Source organism: Diadema antillarum, unplaced genomic scaffold (assembly GCF_040938485.1).
Source record: "Diadema antillarum isolate AM-2024a unplaced genomic scaffold, OU_Dant_1.0 seq00001864_RagTag, whole genome shotgun sequence".
Lineage (NCBI taxonomy): Eukaryota > Metazoa > Echinodermata > Echinoidea > Diadematoida > Diadematidae > Diadema > Diadema antillarum.
Window position 1 is genome coordinate 136,164 of NW_027272534.1, and position 22,604 is coordinate 158,767.

General features: G+C 38.2%; 1 protein-coding gene across 1 annotated transcript in view; it reads right to left on the reverse strand.

The window, feature by feature from the left end:
- The window catches only part of LOC139712838 (uncharacterized), a 48,362-nt gene that overhangs the window by 24,966 nt on the left and 792 nt on the right, over positions 1-22,604 (reverse strand). The window contains exons 2-7 of the mRNA XM_071624627.1: positions 21,266-21,350; positions 20,210-20,381; positions 18,915-19,023; positions 14,644-14,822; positions 12,600-12,715; positions 108-241 (exon numbers count right to left, since the gene is read on the reverse strand). Of these exons, the coding sequence (XP_071480728.1) occupies positions 108-241; positions 12,600-12,715; positions 14,644-14,822; positions 18,915-19,023; positions 20,210-20,381; positions 21,266-21,350 (795 nt within the window). The remainder of the gene's footprint in view (positions 1-107; positions 242-12,599; positions 12,716-14,643; positions 14,823-18,914; positions 19,024-20,209; positions 20,382-21,265; positions 21,351-22,604) is intronic.

The following is a 22,604-nucleotide window of genomic DNA, read 5'->3' on the forward strand; positions in this document are numbered from 1 at the left end:
TAGCCACGTTATTGCCCTCACTGAGATGTTGATCTTATCAGAGCCATTAATTTTTCATCAGAGCTGAGTGATGTCTGTGAGAGCCACACCCATTAACCCCCTTTCACCTGGTGTCCGTGAAGGGTGTAGAACAGACGCCCCTCGAGGAGGTCCAGTATCTTCAGGGTGGAGTCGTTGGACGCTGTGATGAGGTAGTTCCCGCTGGGATGGAAGGACAGGCTGTTGACCGCACCACTGTGAGCTGGGGAGGGTGATGGGGGGAGGGGGGGGGGGAGCGGGGGTACCAAGAAAATATGAAACACTGATTTCATCACTAACCATACACTGAGTAAATTGGGATGCGTTGGAAACAGGGATGAGAAGAGGTTAAGAGACTGAAGAAGAAGGGCAAAGTAAACAGACAATTTAATACAGAAAAAGGCATAAAGAGAAAGGGAGAGCAACTATACAGGGTCAGACAGATAAAAAAATGAACATAAATTATGATATGATATAAAAAACAAATACACACAATCAAATTTATTATGAAGTTGCAAGTCATATGAGAAGTTGATTCTCATTCTATCACTTCAAATCCTGTGATGTAGACGCATAAGATAGAGAGACAGACAGACAGACAGACAGAGTGAAAGAGAGATACTATACATACATTCATACATATAAAGGTTCACATAATTACTTACAGACAGACGAGAGATGTAGGCAGGTAAAAGTACACAGCCAAAGAAAATTGCTTGTAGAAAATTGATTTTAAAAAAGAGAGAAGACAGAAAGGGAGGGAGAGAGAGGAGAGAGTTTGACTAACAAACATGGGGCTACTCAACTGTCAATTTCAAAAATATATGTCAAAAACAACAACAAAACCCTTGGCATGCATCCGAAATACAATCCTTGAGGAGCTAAAAACGATCCGGGCAAAACGGTACGCAAGTAAAAAAAAAGATTATCATACAACCAAGAAGCTGCCATCTCTGAATGGCAGGAGGGGAAGAAATCAATTTGTGGAGATTAGGCGGTGAAGTGCATCTCTCCCTTCTGAATTTCTCTCGGAGGTGGGGGGGGGGGGGAAGAACCGTTGCCCGCGGTCTCCAATCGGATATCCGCTCGCATGAAAGTGGCCAAGCAGATTGACAAGACACTTTCGGACCCCCCTTCCGCAGGCTAACCATTTCGGTGCTTAGACTCTGTTGCAGACCCTGTGGTGTCAATGTGGCATAGTGTCAACTGGAGGTGTGATTTCTATCATACTCTTAAACTTTTTTGATATGAATTTTTTTCCCTCTCTTAATGTCATGTGCAATACTGCTATAAAGTTTTTCTCTTTATTGTTGTTGTTGCTGTTGGTTTTTTGAAGAAGAAGAGTGACACATAATAAATGCAACAACCCATATCATGATATATTCAAAATTCCAGTGTTCACCGATATGATTAGCAGCTTTAATGTCAAATTCTTGCTTTATGGGTACGGAAACAGAAGTTAATACTTCTTCAATTATTACATAAAACAATTTTCAGTGAAAATGTAGGTATTCAGTGATTTTTCAGAAGGGCAAATGCACTAAATTTACATGAGAATTTTTCAATACTGTTCAATGTTGAAACTCCGATATATGCTAATTACAAATCAAATTTTTGCACACAGTATGTGGTGAAAATAGCAAAAGGAAAAGGTCAGAAATGTCCAGTCTGACCAACAAGAATCTTTCTATTTCTAGCTTATGTCCAGCTCAGCAGATCCAGGGAATAAGCTCAAGAAGGCAGCACCCAGGAGGGTCTGGGTGCATAGACTAGGTCTCAGGATACCTAGGATGCGCTGGGCAGGGATGATAGAGCCCTGCCAGTGGGTGTGGAAGCAGGATCCAATTAGGGGTGGATGGAAACGGGCAATGGGGGAAGGGGCGAGGAAACGCGCCCTCATTTTGACACCCCCGCCAAATGGACTTGTGGGATGCGTCCAATCATCGTTTCCAGCTTCCTCACAAACTGCTGAAAAAAGGGACAAGTCTCTACAAATAGCCTCCTTTTATGGCTCATTCTCTTCCCATCTCTCTCTCGCTCTATCTTTTTCTCTCTCACATACAGAAAGCAAAGGTTTACTTCAGATGTACACATCTTGTTGTTGTTGTTGTGTTAAAGAGGCGCGTCACTCACATTTGAATATTTGCGCCTTCAATCTGCATAATATCGATACTTTACGCAAGATCAATTTCTCAGAAAATAAATAAAATGCTTTATAATTATATTCAAGCATGGGGAGCGGTCTGCCATCATACGCTTAGGTCAGATCAGATCTCACAAGATCAGATCAGATCTTACCAGGTCAGATCTTACAAGTTCTGGATTAGTCTTCATTCAAGATCTAACAAACATATTACAAGGAGGACCATGCATGAGTTCAATAGACCACCAGTGAGGCCTTCTGGCTCCAGTAAAGGTGTTTGTGAGTCAGATATATACCATATAATTTGTATATTTCACAAAAGGTGTGTTTTTATCAGACCGAAGTTCAAACTAGCGGGCCATTTTGCGTTTTGGAAAATAGCCCACTATTATAAATGTGCATCTTCCTCAGTTTGAAAACAGCGCACTCAAAAAATTAGATGGATATTAGTAACTGGATGAAGGGCCCTCAGTCGACACATGAAATCCAAGAAAATGGGTACACCCACAATAAGCAACATGTACAGAAGATGAACAGAGATGGATACTTTCAAATGGCACATCATTGAAAATCAGCAAACTAAAAATGCTTTGGAAGTCATACAGGTCAAGAACCAAATACAGCTAGGAAAGAAAAACGACACGATGCAACAAAAATATCATCTCTTTTCTACCATGCGTCATAACATCTTTGGTTACTTTACCGATAAAAACAAAATATGAATATTGCATGCTTGATAACATCCTATTGGGTCTATTTCTGCAATGCCTAAATATTACTGGGAGGAAAAAAAAGAACATAAACAACACATGTAAATCAAATCAGCTAAGCATGGGAGGAAGTTCTCTGGTTTTTAACTTAGTGTCAAAGCCCTGGAGGAGGGAAAGAAAAAAAAATACCAAAAATCGGCTTCAGAGTGATTCAGTACTGCCTTGATAATTTCCACGAGTTCTGGTTTTTGGCACAGCTAATGATTGACAGTTTCCAAAACGGAAGTAAGATTAAAACATCAGATTTAAGTTATTTAAGTTGACAACAAAAAGTTCAAAGAAACATATCAATGTCTACAGAATAAAGGACTGCTCAGTTTATTTCCTGTACCTAGCTAGATAATATATTCCATGCGATTCAGTACTGCCCTAATACTGCCCACAAGTTTGGTTTTTTGGCATGGCTAATGATGGACAGTTTACAAAACAGGAGTATTAAAGATTAAAACATCAGATGTAAGTTTCTATCCATTTCTTACATGTTTAAGTTGACAACAAAAAGTTAAAAAAACACATCCATGTCTACAGAATAAAGGACTGCTCAATTTAGGTATAATTTATTCCATTCTCTTGCAAATCAAGAAAGTAATGGGCATTCACGAACTGCGACCATGACAACACAGTTAAGGATCACTGTTCTTTTCACTGCACCTAGTGATGATGGTTGCAATAGATGAACGGGGATTTGTGTTATTTGTTTGTATGAAGTCGGCTTTATTTAGCTACAGTGGATATTGAGCAGTTGTTTAATCGCATATATTGGTAGAGTTTTTGTTGAGTGTTGACTTATGGTTCAGTCCAAAATACCAGCTTGCAAACTGATGAACATGACCACATGATTGTGGATCATTTGTATTTTTCCCCCTATGGGAGCACACTTTCATGTTTACAAATGGTGAATGACTAAAAACCACATGTGGAAGCATTATATATTTGGGGTACTAGTAATCAATAGAGCAAACTTATGTGTTCTAAATGGAGAAAAGAAACTAAACGACTTGTCCTTTGCAAAAAAAAAAAGAAACAAACAAACAAAAGCAAAACATGAAGCATAATTCAAGAAAGAAGCACATACTAAAATTTGGCACACACTGCACACATAGGGTGCAAAAACTGCACAGTGCATCATGTTGATCGTGATGGTGCGAAAATGGTAAAAAAAGAAAAATAAAAAAAAAGAAGGAAATGTCAGTTGAAGGTAGGTGACCTCAAAGTACTTTGACTAATCCATTTAATATATAACAGATGATGACTTCAGCTGTCAGGAACAAAAAAAAAATAAAAATCTATATCGAAACGAACAGTTTGATACATATGCTATTTTGGGAAGGTTATAGGAGTTAGTCCAAAGATAAGGTCTTGAGATTTATGACCTCCTATGATAGATAGCATTTCAAACAAACTGAATTGGAAAACAAAATGAATTTACCACTGTAAGTTTTGAGGCATTTCTTTTTGATAGCACTACTTGTGTATGATGCATGCATAAAACAATGATGATGATGGAATTCAGGACAATTCTCAAGCAATGCAGCATATTTGATGGTAGGCTTTGATATAATCCATGCATTATGAACTGCTAGTCAAAGCAGAATCTTAATTTCAATGTATCACAGTGTATCTGTGACTTGCATGTGCCATTTCTAGGGCAATTATCCCCTGGGCAATTACCACAGACCCATCTCCTGACACAAACCCTATTCCTAATCCTGACCCTAATCCTAACTCTAACCCTAACCAACCCCCACCAACCCTAAATCTAACCCTAACCCCAATATTTACTATAACCTTATCACTAACCAGTATTTGGGTAGTTGGGGTAATTGCCCTCAGGGGGTAATTGCCCTGATATGCTTAATACTTGCCCACTTATAAAAAACTAACTCTTTTTGTACCTCAAACATAAAATATCAATTAAAAATGAAAGCATTACAACCATTGCATGCATCACTAAAATTGCAATTGTCTCCCCCCCCCCCCCCCCCCCCCCCCATGTCACAATATCTGTGAGATATCATTTTGCACATTAACCACACATTCATGATTAAGGCCCTGGCTAAATTTATACCATCACAACCAGCAATTTGATCATATGTCTCAGTAAAGAAGGCTATTTTCAACAGCTGTCCAATGTGGCCAAATCATATGCTATCTTTAGTTACAATACTGAAAGTTCTTAATTTCTCTTTTTTTTTTCTCTCTCTCTCTCTCTCTGTTTCTAACTTTTTTATCTAATCAGGAAGAGGTGAGGCCCTCGTGGGTTAAATTTGGCCAGGACAAAATCTATCACTGCTTGCGTGTCCCCATTCTGTAACAGCCCCAGAGCAAACCATTACCAGGTACTTATCTTTTTCTTTACTCACGTATGCACTTTTTCACTGCGCTGGGCTGTGGGTCAGGTACCATGGGAATCTCAATGACACCAACAGTTTGGAATATTTTGAGTCTACTCTTTGCCTAGGTCGATACGTGTGAGCAAGGTGATGGCATAACTCTTTTTCTTCCAAAGTTGCACTATGTAAAATATATAATAATCATGTACATACATACATACATTCCCTAGGGTATTTGCACCTTTAAAGGGGAAGTCCAGTCCAAAAACAAGTTAGTCTGATAAAAAAACTTTAAAAAGAGTAAAATTGTACGAATTCAATGTAAAAATTTGACTGAAATTGGATGAAAAATTATAAAGGAAGTTATGACATTTTGAAGTTCTGCTTATTTCTGCAAAACAGTTCGTGTACAGTGAATATGAATATGCAAATGAGTGAGCTGACCATGTCGCAACCTCACAATTTTCGATTGACAGTGTACAAAAAATGATGAAATTCAATGTTTTTGTCATTGAAGTCTAAAACATGATGTTATTCCTGGTTGAATAACTTCAGCAAAAGTGATCAGTTAGATATATCAGGATTTGAGCCTTGGGCATAATTGCATTTGAATGAAAAACAGGAAATTTTATGTACAAACTATATGGTAAGTTGTGAGGTTATGACACGCTCACTTTGTCATTTGCATATATATTCATATTGACGGTTCAAAAACTGTTTCCTGAAAAATTAGCAAAACTTCAAAATGTCATAACTTCCTTATTTTTCACCTGATTTCAATAAAAATTTTACTGTTGAACTCATAGCATTTTACTCTTTCTTATCAGACTAACTTATATTTGAACTGGATTTCCTCCTTAAAGGGACTGTACAGTACTGGTTGAGGTGAGGATTCATGTAATTGTTATGAACATTCTTAAGTGAGATAATGAGAAACCTTTTATGAAATATGAAAGAGCATGTAATTTTAAGAAGGATTCAACATTTATTTGATGAAAATTGGTTTTCAAATGGCTGAGATATCAAAAAAAAGTGATAGTAATAAAAGGCGACATGCCACAACTTTATTAGGATCTCTTTGTTTCACCTTGTTTTTGGATATCTCAGCCATTTCAAAACCGATTTTCATCAAATAAACTTTTGATACCCCTTAGAATTGCATGCTCTTTGACATCTCATAGAGTGGTTTCTGAATATCTCGCAAAACGTTAAAAGCTAAATCCTCACCTCGACCAGAACTGTACACACCCTTTAAGGGATGCAAAACTCTTCACTCACTCACATCTCATCACTCACGACTCAATCACATCCGATCTATGCAGCTTACACTTCACAGAGGTCATGTTCGCTGCAGAAATAAGCAACTGTCAAAACCCGTATGAAAAGGAAACCCAATTTGTAAAACACGGAAATATAACCCACATCTGGAAATATCCGCAGTTGATACTAGGATAAAGGAGATTTGTACAGAATCGATGCTTTCAGTTTCAGACCCTATCCAATAAACCTTTCAAACTCGATTCCTGTTTACAGCAGTTACTGGGATCCCCCCACGACTCAATTCAAACCAGTTTAGAAGAGCCATTAATTCCTTCATTAATTCACCTCATGATTGATTTCTCACTCTCCTCTCTCAGGTTCCACTTCAACTCTACATTAGCTCATATCAATTAAATGCATTGCAGTTTGAGTACAAAGGAGCCACATGGTACAGATGTGGGTAAAGGTCTTGTAGAGAGCAGCAATAACTCGTGATCTAATTGACTGAATTTAAGTGTCCAAACATCCATATTGTATACTGTTATGTGAAACCTGTGGAGTCCTTTTCAAAATGAGATTTTGCTCTGCTCTTCATATGAAGTCCTGGCATAGACATGAATTCAGTCAAGAGCTTCATGAGCTTGATATTGCCTATCAGATCAAGATAAACTAAACTTTGATGTAGTCTCAATATGGTGCCAATTAATGCCATGCCATTAACTCTTTGCATGCCTGGGTGTAAACCCCACATGTGCCACATTATTCTGGACTGCAATGCATGATTGATTCCATGGAAAACATTCTTTTTCTTTTTTTCAAAGCCATGTAACATTTCATGCTGAAAATGCAGTATAGCAAAGTTGTGGAGAAACTGCAAGTTCTGCAGTGATGTCAATTTAATGACAAATTTACAGCTACGACAATTTAATGACAAATTTACAGCTACGACGTTTTTAATGTACTGTGGAATATCGTCATTAATTGATCCATTTGTGTGCGGTATGCATGTGAGCAAAATATGCAATTTTTTTTCAAGACATCGGCTGAGCTGGGCATGCACACAAAAAGTTACTTAGATTTGTAGGCCTATAATTCTGAAGAGGCAGTGCAAACAATTCCAATGCATCATTCTGTACTTAGGGGCATCTACAAACAATTATAATAATTTACTTGTTCAATCAGATAACGTAATAATCAAAATTTAATGTTTCCACCCACGGCAGCCCCGCCCACAGGCCCCAATGGGGACCACATGCCTCTTATGAATAACTCTCAACTCTTGTACCCTATGAAATAATTCAATTATTCCTGATCAAGACTACCATTTGAAGAGAAAGAAAGGGGCATTTTTGTTACATGTCCCTCACACACTTCAGAGGGATCACCCTTGGAATTGCATTGAAAAACCTGCCATCTTCGTCCCATGATGGAAGACTCTATACATAATGCCACCATACAATCTACAACCTAACCTAGATATAGTTCTTCATTGTTGTTGTTGTTTCTACTGGCAGTACTATGGATGGATTAGCAGTGTATTGCTTTAGGGCTCAGCTTTTGGGCCCCAGCTACCTTCGAGGTGTTGCAGGATGTTATGTCATCGACATTCAAACTGTCAAAGCTTTCTCTCTAAGAAGCAGTTAATCCCACTTTACTTTATATTCTTATGTTGCATCGTTTTCATCCCCGACAGTAATTGCGTTGGGGCCAAGTCTCAGGAAGAATTTAGATTGTGCAGTTTACACATTCATACCAGAGTGACCCCCCTCATTCCTGGCACGTAATACCACGAGTTCAAAACTTAAAAATACATCCATGAGCAATGCTGTCCGTACTCATCCCCTCCGCCCCCTTCATTCCCCCCCCCCCCCCATACATGACAGATAGTCCACACCTCCTTATATATGATATGCACCTAATCCCTCTAATTATACCCTTCTTCCATCGACTCATCTCGAATATAGAATGTATAGCGCATCAACTGGGCAGGCACTTGTTGCGATGACAGATTTATGCGTGACCACCAAATGAATGACTTCCACACTCCTGCACCTGTTCCCAACACTTCACTCACAGTCCTGGAAGTCATTCATTTGCAATCTCCTCGAGGCCCAGGTGAGCAATAGTCTTCCATTAATCAGTCATGGCCAAAAATCGCAAACCATTTCTATTTTTTTGCTTTAGTTCTTTTTTTTCTTTCTAACATTCTGTTTGGAAAACTAAACAGAGCATTTATCTTGCAGCCCCCAAAATAAATAAAGATGTTAATGATGATAGTATGGATGAGCAGAAAGGAAGAAGAAGATGAAGATGAAGATGAAGATGAAGAAGGTAAAGGAGGAAACAGAAAAGGAGGAACAAAGTAGAAAAGAAAAAGATAAAGAAGGAAGAAAAGGATAAGTAGGAAAAGAGAAGAAGAATAGGGAGGAGGAGGAAAAGATGGAAGAGAAGAGAAAAAGAAGAAGAAACCTGGGCACAAGTGACTTGACAGTAATGCCTTATGACTGACCTGCAAGTTGCAAATCATCATCCCATAGCTTAGCAATATCACAGACATTCTGTTTGCTACAGTACTAGCCGAAATGGCAGGATGATGCCTTTCTCAGTGAAGAATTTTCAAAGAAAAGTAATATATGCTGAAACCCTTGGTAGCTGATGAGAGCTACTAGAATCACATCATCTGGAATTTCAGTTTCTCCTGTGGGTTAGTAGGCACTATCTACTTCTCCTTGAAAGTAGGGATTTAATTGCTCACAAAAGTAAAAATAGACACCATGCACATATTACACCTTGTAATTCAACTCATTAGTTGCTGGCAGTTATTGCAGTTTTATTATTAAGACAGGAAATAATGCTTATGTCAAGCATACTCAAATTTTTTGATTATAAGTTTTAGTATCCTTGAAGTGAACAATCCTATTTCAAGTATTAAGAGAAAGGTACTGAAAGAATAGGACAAGATGCAGTCTGTGGCATAGGTGGAAAATATAAACTCATAAAGTAAGATATGATATAAATTTCTTTGCTGTAATTGTCATGCAGTTACAATCATATACTTAAATAATTTTCCACATATGAGTAAACAGAAGCTGCCATACATGTAGATCAATGACGGGATTCATAAATTTTCAAAATTGAAAACGAGGAGGAATCTTAAGCAATGAGCTACAACTTCATTTCTACAATCATGGCTCAGTGCGCGACTGGAGGCCATTGTATAATCTTTGTATGAAATGCTTGGTAAAAAATCACTGAAAGACAGTTTAACAACACAGATAGTGACAACATACACAGTAAAGACAACTTTCAAGAAAGAAAAAGAAGAAAACATATTTTGTCCCATAGTGGGTGTTTGGCTGTGATTTTGTGAAGGACCACATTGGACAGAAGATTAATTCAATACGTTCAATGTGGGACAGTCATCACATAGTCTACTGCTTTGTAGAACTTCGTTTTGTGTGTGTTTCTTTGGAGTTTCTTTGGATTTGCTTTAAATTTTCTTCAAGATAAATTTTTCTACTTGCATCATATCAGTTTCACCCTCTCTGATTTTTACTGACAAATTTTTGGTGGAATATGAAAAGGATGTCAATGCCATTCCCTCATTTATTCTCTCATTCACTCTTTTAAAAGTGATGACTGATGTAAACTGGACGGAATAGTTGAAGGCTCAGTCTCAGCTATGAACTGTTTAGGGTCTAAACCTGGGGTGTTAATCTAAAGCTACCACCTTGGGCTTCAGATTAGTACCTCTGCCTCTAGGCCTACTTAATTAAAGAGATTCACACCTGTATCTGAGTCATGTTGATCAAATGTATGTCCAAAATAAACATGGACACAATCAGAGCCATATTAAGTCCTGTGGACAGATCTACTACAAATATGCCAAGGAAAATGCATGAGGATAGCAGAACATGAATGGAAAACATGACAGACTGTTTAAGAAAAAAAAAATATATATATAACTTATATGTCAGCAACTCAGCAAATTTGATTTCAGATACAATAGGTTTATTCTATTACTGTAAAACTGCAATTATGAGTCTGCATGCTGATGATTGGTGACAGTGGATTGGACAGAGTTTATATTATTACCTGATTTGGTGAAATTACAACTAACTGACAAATTGCTCTTCATGATGTAAACTGCGATGTAAGAATAACTAATTTGCACAATGAAATTGCTTGTGAATGAGCAGTAAGCACAAAATAGTCTTTAAACGCCACTGAATTGAAATGATATTCAGTGCTTAGGCTGCTTTCATCACTGTACAGAAATGTAAAGCTTGAAGTCATACAGATAGGGGAAAGTGATTCAGACTGGAGTACAGCATATGATATTTAGAGACAATTACATGATTCTGAGAAAGAGAAGTGGTGAAAATGCAACCCTATCTCTGTGCAGCCAGACATAGAGTAAGTGCTACTCTGTTGAGTGTCCAGTAGTGTTGAAAGTGAGTTATTAATGGTTAAGTGTGCATGTGGACTGTACATCAAGTAGAATCAAGTTTCCAAGGATTGGGTGATGAACAATTGTACACTTTGATTAATGTGAACCTCAATTGTAAGATGCCAGGAAATATGATATGTGTAAAGTATTGGCTTTATCATGATACTCATGAAGTTAACACTGTCTAGCTGTTTCTCCTCTGTTCTTGCAGAATATTACAGCAAAGCATAGGCCCTTGTAGCAACAATACTCAGGAAATAGAATTGCATCCTGTTACTTTTGCAGGGTTACAAAAACATGATCTGTATTTGATTCTAATGAACTATTTACTTATCAGATGTTCCTGTCTCCAGCAAAGGATTGCTTGTGCTGATATATTAAAGAGAGTGTCTATTTGAATATTCTGAGGGGTTAGGAAATTCAGTGATTCCTTTCATCCAACAGAAAATTTATCACTGATGTATGACAAAGTGCACTGACATGCCAACTCATGTTAGAATCCCACATTAGAACTCTTCACGGTATAACCACGCCCACTGCCGAGTGCCCATGGGCTGACAGTCTTTCGCCACACTGCCACGCCCACCATCTCTCCAAGGACAAGTGTGCGAGATGGTCCCTCTGCAGGACACATTCAATTTGGAGCCCATTTCCAGCCATTTCCAGGGACGTGAGAAATTGAGTGCTGGCGCCCCCTACCTAATTGAAAGGGGCAGGAAAGCAGTTCTGGAAAAACGGGAAGGCAGTATGGCATGTCTTCACATGTGGCCTGTCACGTGTGGGGCAATGTCCTCTTCACGGACACAGGAAGTGTGCTGTCAGAGTCGCAAATCAATTGTTTCACAATAAAATGAGACAACTCTCTCAGGGTGTTACAGAGAGGAAATTGGGCAAAGGGATTAGGGAAGGCAATGGGGGCTGGGGGAGGACAGCAGAGGACTTGGGATGACAATGGACCTTGGGGCAAGTAGGACTTGAACACAGGATCTCCTACTAAAGAGTCCAGGGCACTATCCACTAAGCCACCAGACAAGGGTCACGTCTTGTGCTATTGAAGCCAAGCATCGACAGTACATGTACATACTGCTACGAACCAAAAGTGGGCAGCTTAGTATTATGGGGCAGTTTGGGTACTATGTGGCAGAAGGCAATTCAATCTTATCTATGCCCCCATTTTCAACCAATTAGAATTGCGGATTCATCAAATGAGCTATTTAGATGTATTTAGCAAAGGAAGAGGATAATGGATATGACAGTTGAGCACATGAAAACTTGGAATATGCATGGGGGGGGGGGGGTACAGAGTGGGAGAAGAAGACCAGAAAATGGGATAAACTTGACTTGGTATTCATTCTCAATCAAATTAACAGAAGGCAAATTGAAAGGCATCATTCATCACTACAACAACCGAACAAAAATAAAGGAACACATAGTAGGCCTACTCCTTGGCCACATATACTGTGCATCCAAATAACACGAACTTGGGGATGATGAAATGTTGGATCACATGTCAATGCTTCTCTGCAGTCATTAACTTTGGAACTTGGTATGTGAGTAAGAGACATAAATTCAACATCAAAAGGTTATCTTGCTAACAACAGCGGAGACACATGGTGTCAACCTACCTTGGTAATGCTGCAGCAATTTGTTCATTCTGATGTCCCAGACCTTCACTGTGCTGTCGGTGCCGGCCGCTGCGATGCAGGTACCACTTGGGTGAAAGGCAACTGAGTGAGCAAAGCTGGAGGGGGGGCGGGGAAATCAGATTCTTAGTATTGGACAGGTATTTACAGCTTTTGGCACTGTGTTTACTTATGAAAGTTCTGTAAATTTACTCTGAAACAATATATGTGTGATTTCTAATACACGGTGTAGTCGGTTGTCAATTGATATGTGTTCTCCACTAAGTTGTTACTATAAACACCAAAATATCAGTACAGGGTGCATTTAAATCTTTGCTGCACAGGAAGTTTTGTTTCTTATGTCAATCAATGAAGGACATTGTCCCCAAGTTCATGCCTGCCATTTGCAGCTGACTTCACAGAGAGTTCACTTGCCTCTGACCTTTTTAATCTCGAGAAAAATTTTCATTGATAGCCAAATCTGGATCAGCTATTTTGTGAGAAAAGGGTTCTGCAAAAAACATGTCTGATTTGATTTAAATGTCAGGACAGCTAGAGAAGTTATGGAAAGTCCGAAGTTGTAGAGATTGCAACCTCCTGCACACGCATGTACACACAAACACATTTACACACTTATGTACATATACAATAAATACAAGTTCCTCCATGACTTTTATGATAAATGTAAGGACTGGATTCAGAATTAGATTTAGATAAAAAGCAAAGGCAGGCATAGATGATCTAGATTCTACTATATACCATACTCCCAGAGATGAAATGAAATTCTTGAGGGAAAGTCCAAGATAGAAATTGCTCATCAATTAATGGTGCAAATTGAGTAAAATGTCAGAAATCAGCCAAAGAGAAACCAACTTCATAACTTTGCATCTAAGCACATGGCCATATAAATCTTTGTTTACTTCAAAAGTATGTGAAATACCGATAGTGTAATCAATTAGCCTGTGGAAGCTACTATAGTCTACTTTAAGTCTAAGCATTTTTTCACTTGTTTTTACAATCCCAAAGTACTCCACACCATCTAGGCAAACAGACTGTGCTCACTACAAGCAATAGAGGGCACTCCTCTACACTTTACAAAAAGCATTGAAATCTGACAATCGATAACAAACAAAAACAGTGACTTGCTGCAAGTACACACATATACCATGGTATGTACACAGGCAAATTCAGTGAAATCACTGAGCAACTCATGGGTTAAATTGCACTTGACCTTTTCAGGGAAAAAATGCAAATCTTTCACATAGAAAGAACAGACACGTAGGAATACATGGCTCAAACAAAGAAATTAGAATGAAGATAGCCAAGTACTGTAACATTCATCACACCACACATGGTCTACATGTATAATAATCTATATCAATAACAGTCTCAGTGTCTAAAAGGGACAAACTTTGAATAGATATTTTAAAGACCCAATAGTGTAGGAATATCACGCAATGTCAAGGCGGGCCAGACTCAAAAATAATTGGGAATTCCTGTAACAAATTGCGTACCATATGCTCTTTATCATTGTTCTATATGTCAATACACACACACCCGAAGAGCCTCGCCTGGAGCAAAACATAAGCAATGAGTGTACACATTCATGAACATATTCGCTGACAGGCGAATCTATTCTAGCAGTTCTGTGCTCGTCATGGCTTCTGAATGTACCCTGGTGGGAAGCGAATGAAGATTGATTCAATGATTAGGGTAGTGTTTCATGAAAGTTGTCAGCGCTGACAAGTTGTTAGTCTCTGACAATCACCATGGTAACAGTCAGTGACAGGAGCATCTCAGCCAATCAAAACCAAGGATTTTGCTGAAATTGTCGGAGACTGACAACTTGTCAGCGCTGACCAAATTGATGAAACACCCCCCGGTCAACCTTCTTTCCCCACACTATCAGGTGTTTAACCCGTTGAGGACGAGTTCCGAGTATACTCGGGCAAGCGTCTATGGGAAATGCATGTTGTAGCAAAATCAAACCGTCCTCAATGGGTTAATGCAGACTTTGTGAAGCAGTTTGAGAGCCGAAAACACTCACCCTCCGTGCTCAAAGAACGTGTGGATGCATTCCTTGCTGGTCCTGTCCCAGACCTTGACAGTCTTGTCATCACTCCCGGACACGATGAGCCGGCCGTCGGGGGACCACTTGGCGCAGCGTACCCAGTTTGCGTGCTGAGTGAGGGAGAACTGGAACCTCTGTCTGTGGACCGTCCATACCTGGGACCCCCCAAGAGATGCATAATATGCTATTACTCCTTTTATCTTGTTTACCAGTAATAATTGTATCATTAGCATTTCATGCAGGTTACACCTTTGCTTAAACCTCTTGAATTTCTGTCAGTGAAAATGGATAGATGTGGTGGGTATGTTGTATGAGCAAGGAGTTGATATGATTGATGACAAATTCTTCCAAACTTAAAATGTGGCTCAATGTCTTTACTTCAGTACATACTGACATTGAATTTCAGTGTTACACTGGTAAAGGATGATGAAAAAGCTCACTGTCTTTTGACAAGCCAAAAACCAATCTTGGAGATGACACTGCATTTTTGCAGGACTCTGAAATGCATGTAGCACACTTCTTTTTCAACTTGACTCTGTGTGTTTTATACAAACATGACATGCTTTACAGGCAAATGCTTACACAATTATAACCATGTATGATCTGGTTGTTTATTTTGCAAATCTGCAAAATTGTACTGGGCATTGAACAATAACAACAGAAAATAGTGTTTTAAGCACATTGTCCATGAAAACAAAACTTTCATAAAAAGACACTAGAGTAAAATATCCCGTTTGCGGCAGTTTAAGCATTGTTAAGAGTTTTTCCAACTTGTAAACAAATCAGGCAAATTATTTTCAACCATTTCATATATCATAGACAAGATTATTCATTAACGCAATTGTTTTCATGAAAGAAATTTACCATTGACCAACGCAGTTTTCATGATTTACCAGGGCAAAACCCGGCACAATTTTCGCCGATAAAGGCGATATGCGACGTAGTATTTCTGCTTGCGGCACGATGTACAATCCCTATGCAATACGCGCGTGCCCCGCGATCTCTGGCTGAACGCCTTCACATGTCTCGCGAACATTGCGTAAGCGCCAATTCCCATTGCGAAAGCACGTGAAAATAGCGTGCGCACATGCATTGGCCGCAAACAAGATCGCAATTCTGGCGGTGTTGTTGATGTCTTTCTCGTGTTTTTCTCATTTTTTTTCGATGGTAACATCCACTTTCCGAAAAAAATGGCGGCCCACATCGGCTCGCGAAAATTCTATTTTACGTGAGGATATGTTTTCAAAATCCAGGAACATCGACAAAACGACAAAAAATCCAGTTTCTTGGACCATTGTTTCTTAACTGTTATGTTAAGAAGTACCGAAAATTTCATTTTGGATGCGATATGTTGTCATTTAGGTGAGAAAATTTCACTTTCGTCAGAGATCGTGCCCATTTTATCGGTTGGTTTTTGTTGATTGCTAGTGTGTTAGTATATGTGTAGAGTGCATGTAACAGTGCAATGCTGTGTTTAGCTGTATATTACCGTGTATGTTGTACCTGCCGCGAACGGCTGCACGGCCGCTTACTGACGCAGTTACTCTATACAAGAATGCAACATAAGTTGAAGCTGGTCTGAGCAGTAATGATCATCTATGTTATCACATCAAATCAATGCACAGAAATAAACTTGTATTCTACGAAATCGGTTGGAAGCATTAGGGCAATTCCGCGGTTAGTAACGTTACATTTTAGGGACATTCTCATGATTTAGATTAGACTCATTTCTCTATCTGTGGATGTGAAGTCTCATTAATGTCACCAGAGATCATTCTAGTGTAGACCTAGAACAGAGCAAAGAATGAAATCATTTCATGAATCATTTTAGAAGAAAGGTCTGCTTTTAATGCCGGTTAGTAACGTTACAAAAAAAGGACATAGAAAATTGATGAGCATCTTTGAACAAAAAGTTTGCTAAATCTGGTATAGCTTGAAATATATCAACACTTATTTTTCATTTCTAGCTTTAAGGGCAATATCTACCCCAAATATCCTTTCTCATCATAACTTTGTTTGAAAATTAAGTACAAAAATCATGGTTAGTAACGTTACGGTTAGTAACGTTACGGTTTGTCCAGTGATTACAGAATTGTGTGTTAACTCAAATCATTACATGTTTCCCCATGAGAATGCAAAGTTATAGCTAAGAAACATCAGATAAGACATTCAAATCTCTTATTTCAATCATCAAACTCATGCAGTATAGTACCATTTTGTACTTGTACATGTTACAAAAGACTAGAAAAAAAGTTTGCATAAATTACAAACAAAAAAAAAGTACCACTTTTAAAGGCTAGGTCAAGTGATATCCAAAGTTTCATAACTTTGCCAATCACTGTTTATCATGACTCACAGTAATTCACAAAAGCAGCCTGTTTTATTGTGCAAAACAGTTAATGTGTTCCTTATCAAGAGTACCTTTAATAAAGGGGAAAGAAATCAAAGAGCAAAAACTAATGTACCGGTCGGTATATAGTATGTACAGTGTATGGCCAATTGTGGTGTGCGTAGTCATTGCACAACGGGAATCCAGCATAATGCAATGTTTTATATTATTGTGAAAGTAGTTTAATTCATATGACATTAACTCAAATAATACAGTGTATTAGTTGAATTCATGTCTAGTCATGTCTTGAATTCAAGTCTAGAGACATGTATTTTTTTTCTTTTAGACCAGTTTGAATGTCTAATCCCTGCATTGTTCTGAAAACAAAAGTCTGTTCGCTGTACCTGAAGCATAATTAACCCCGACAAACCATTGTATGATAATTTCAAATTGGGACAGAAAATTTGAAGTGATGGCCTCATTTGTTTTGAACACTACTTTCCACACAAAATGCTCTGCTGGCCCACAGATTCCATCAATTCCCTTGGGAAGTGGTTAAAAAAAAAAAATCGCTCAATGTGCACCTTGTGAGCCTTCTGTAGTGATGCGAATGCTGTAGACCCCCCCCCCCTCCCCCAACATTTCCCGCCACGATTCCGCAACACGCAAAGATTTTGCCGTATCGTCTCGTGACTTTTTTCATTGAAGTCTCCCGCATATGTTTTAGACCAAATTTGCATGTCCGGGTACACCGTTCTGCAGTTATGTAATGTTTTGCATAAATGCATGTCGACCTGAAAACAGCTCAAATTCATGATATCGTGTGCAACTCCAATGCAAATTGTGTTTTTTCGTTAATTTGATATTAATTAGATTGTTTCAACCTTTGACCAGTGAAATTAATCAATTGTAATGTAGATAAGCTTGAAAGAGTGCCTGCAACAAATTTTGGCAAAAAAACAAACAATAGAAAACAAAAGGTAAAAAAACATTGAAATACATAAGAAATTAACAAAACAATAAAAAACAAAAGAAACTGATTTTGATTTTGCTATTTTTTTTGCAAGAAAATTGTTTGATGTGTCTTGAGGAACTCTTACACAAAAATTTAGCAATCCTTCTGTCTTTTTTATGGAGTTATAGGTGAAAATATGATTTCATGCGTAAATTTGCATAATTAATTTACTAAAAAAAGAAGCCAATATCTTTTTACTGTATGACCACCTAATCTTGTAGTTGACATCTGGCTCTATCATCAGGCAAAATTTTGCCAGACCAGGACCTGTCCATTGGAGTCTCATTCACTTATTTCATGGTTAGCAACGTTACAATACACACAGGCTGTGGTTAGTAACGTTACGTGGTTAGTAACATTACACATTTTGACTGCTGTTATTTCTAACTTCTATCATGATTACTAATACTTATTTCTATATTTCAGTTAGTCATTGGACACAGCAGGAAAAATTGAAATATTATCTTTCATAGACACTTTATACTCTCTGGAGGTGAATAATTTCACTTTTTGGTTAGTAACGTTACATGACTGTCCGATGGTTGGGGAAATGCACACTAGTTTGCATTTCGAAGACATGTAAGCTGATTTTACTTAATCTATCCATGAAAGCACTGCATTGCCTCTATGAATTCAATATTAGTGGCTACAAAATGGCATTTAACTTGACTAGCTATCTTCTTTGCCATTATGGAGATTTTGCTGATGAAATTCAATCTGAAAGATTACTTGTTCAAAATTGGTGAATTCAATACCTAAAATTATCAAGATACCCTAAAAAATAGTTTTTCCTGAATTATCAATGTGTTCTTTCTGAAGTTAAGCACAAAAATCAAGGAAAAAACCAAATTGAAATTTTATGGTCATGTCCCTCTAACTGCGGAATTGCCCATTATGGGTTACCTTGACAGTTTTGTCATCAGATGCTGTGAGCAGGAACTGGCCATCGTTGGAAAACTGCACACTACGCACAGTAGCTGTGTGAGCTTTGTACACAGTTGATTCTCCCTTCCTAAAGAATTACAGATTTGGTACGAAACAGAAAACAAAATCAGGAATACTATCATTTGGAACACAAAGGAACATCTAAAAACAAAGCTTGCTTTGAATTGTGCATACAAATGTAATCTGAAAAACATACAAATTTACTCTCATCCTAATTTCTACATGTATCCCTATTCCAAGTTCAAGAGATTGATGTCTTATCTATTATTTATGAACACATTCAATCACTTGTGGTTAAGTATAAGAAGAAACTGAATAGAAAATTGAACTAAATTAAGATAGGAAACAAATTCATTATCAAAGGTGCATAGTCCCGGTAGTGTAGAGGGCGCTGTTGATGATACTGCTGATCACCGTTAGCATTGATACGAAGATTACCGAAGTTGAGCTGTCATCAAGAGTAAAGTGCATAGGTGTTGCTAAGTAACGTTGCCTTCGTTGTCTTCTCTGCGCATCGCGCAGTCTGTAGTAATGCCAGGGTGCGTGCATATGTGCTTGTTATTATGACATCACAAAAGAAGTTTGCTAGAGCTGTCATCCCCCTGAGCCGAATCATGAGCCGAACTGTGATCGGACCACTGACTACAGTGAATTGGACTTCTTCGGACTTGGGGAAGTGGGCCACAGCGTAAGCGCTAAAGAGGAGTCGATAGCGTAGGTCTCTATAGGAAACTTGCGCCATGCGCCCGCGTACGCATTTGACTAAAACACCGGGCCCATGCACCTTTAAGACCTTAATATCTTCATGGTGTTCAAAGTTCAAGGAAATATGACATGACAATAAGATGGGTGGGCATTTGTAATTTTCAACCCTAAGCAAGAGCTTATTCTCCAGCTCTTTGTACTAACACCACCTGTCTGAAAAAAAAAAGGAAGCATTTGCTATTACAACAGCACGAAAATATTCACTCTTGAATCAACTTCTAGTTCAGCAGTGGGAAAGTACATCAACGCTCTTTTCTCCTATTGTTTGCAAAGACTCAATCTCCTTAGAATGGTGCATCATCGTCAAGACTAATCCTATCAGGATCCTCATAAATGGAAGGAAAAAGAAACAAAATGAAGTTAAATATAACTGCAACATGAGTGAATAAAATTCATACACATGTGGACAAACACATGAAAGGATAAAATACAGGTACTAGATTTGCCGATATAATGTGATTTCTTTGTTGCAAAGACAATTGACTCACACACTGGGAATCCACAGCCTGACCGTCTTGTCTCGCGATGCCGACGCCACGAGGTGTCCGGATGGGGAGAAATTGACAGAGAGCACGGCATCTTTGTGACCTACGAATCGAAAGGCCCTCATCTGAGCCTTGAAGTTCCATACCATCAGGCAGGAGTCCATACCCCCAGAGGCTTTATAAGAGAGAATGATGAGAGCATGATTCATTTGAATTAATGATCTCACACCAAGTTGTTTGAATACGGGTAGTTAACAAAATATTGATGGAAGTACCAGTAATGTTCTGCAGTCAGTAGAATTGTGCTATATCAAAATAAATCTTCAGTACCTTGTTTTGAGCTTCAAAGGGAACAAGAAACATCCTATGTTAAATGATTTAAAGGACAGTAATCATGATTAAAATTGATGAATTCTTGCATCGATTTCTTTTTTTTTTAATTGCAGCTGATTGACAATTGCCCTTTGTCGGCATCAATTATTCAGTGTTTGAATAATAACCTTGATAAAAAAATCATGGGCATATGACATATACTCTAGTGAGATTGTTCAAACACTGAATAATCAGTGTTTATTTTGTAAGGACAATTTGTTGATCAGTTGCAATAGCATGAGTCATATTGAAAAATCTGAAGGGAAAACAAAAAGAATACCCAGTAAACACTCGATTAAGAAAAAGGGAAAAAATAGATGTCTTTATGTTCATATGATCATTACTTATCAAGCATTGAAAACACTGGGTTAAGGACAATAAGTAATTCCTTCATACCTCATTTTATTTGGGTAAATATAACTAAACATGCCCTTAGTGCCATTAATAGTACTACACATTCTCCATAAAATAGTTCATTTGAGGGAAACACAGTCAATAATAAATATGTATCATCTGTACACTGGAGGTTGAATGAATCATACACAAGGAAAAAAATTCTATTCAGATCAAAAGGAGGGAAATTATGCAAAAGATTCTGAACTAATAATTCAACAGAGATGATTTATTTAAACTGTCATTTGAATGATAATCACATAAAAGTGTAAAGAAATAATACTAAAAGCTCACCTAGTTGCTTCATATTGGGATTAAAGTCAACACTGGTTATTGTATCCCTGTGCCCTTTGTAATTTCTCTCCAGGGTGGGGTCCTCCTGTGGGAGAGAGTTTAAACAAGCAGTAACAAAACGTATGTCTACAATAAATAACAGTGGACACGCAAAAATTAATCCCTGAAGGTAAATGCGCAAATCTAATGTGATAATGTGTGCCCTACTTATTTAATATACATTTGTTCAGTATATAGATCAATATGATAATTATTAGTCAATAATCCAAGTATTGGCACCTGCACCAGTTCAAGGTTTGACCTCCCATGCCAAGGTTTGACTGTGCGCAAAAGCATAGGTTTTGGCATGTAGTAGGCGGTCAAATTTTGGATGGTGTTATGGTCTAATTATGGGCAGCTTGCATTTACTAAATCATTATAAAAGTGAGAGCTCCCTGTAATCAATTATTTGTGCTAGAGTAGACTCTACAAAGAATTTCACTTGTTTTTCACTCATGTGACAGCTATGACCTTGATAACTGACTGTTAGTGGTGACATGTTGTCTTTTACTTTTAAGTCGATGGAATGTAAACATTTCATGAAAAATGGAATTTTGTGAAATTCACCTTATATTTTCTTTACGGCATTAGCATTGTCGTGCTTTCTGTCACCTCTCATTTCAAACAGTAAAATTGGTAATTGTGCACTTTATAGCCCTATATTATCAGTGCGAGATTTTACCCTAATCGAGCAGTGCGTGCAAATTTAAGTATCTATCAGGCACCGCGGGTTCCATAGCATGTGTTCTGGTGCTGTGATGTGTGCATGTGTGTGAGATTTTGCGTAGGGATGCAGTGTGTGTATGTGTCAACGCGAGTGTGCATAATGAAAGCACATATGGTACGCTACATGGTGGCTCTAATGCCCTTCCCTGCGCGGCGTGATTGAGAAGAGACAAACAGGGTGCTGTGCATTGGCACACAACGGAACCGCAACCAGTCGTAGACCTTCGTCCTTCTTTCAGGATTTTAAATGAATGGACGAGCAGGGATCAACAATTAAAGGACAAGTCCACCTTCATATACATGGGGATTGAGTGAATGCAACAATATTAGTACACCACATTAGTGAAAGTTTGGGGAAAATCTGACAATCTGTTAAAAAGTCATGAATTTTTAAAGTATCTGTGCAATCACTGCTGGATGAGAAGACTGCTACGGTGTACGATGTCACATGCATACAACGATATAGACGGTCTAAGGAAAATAAAAAGAGATTGTCACAAAACTTTACTTTTTGAATAAAGTGCACACTTCTCCGACTTGGTACTGATGTATGTTAAGGGTAATATCATTCCCC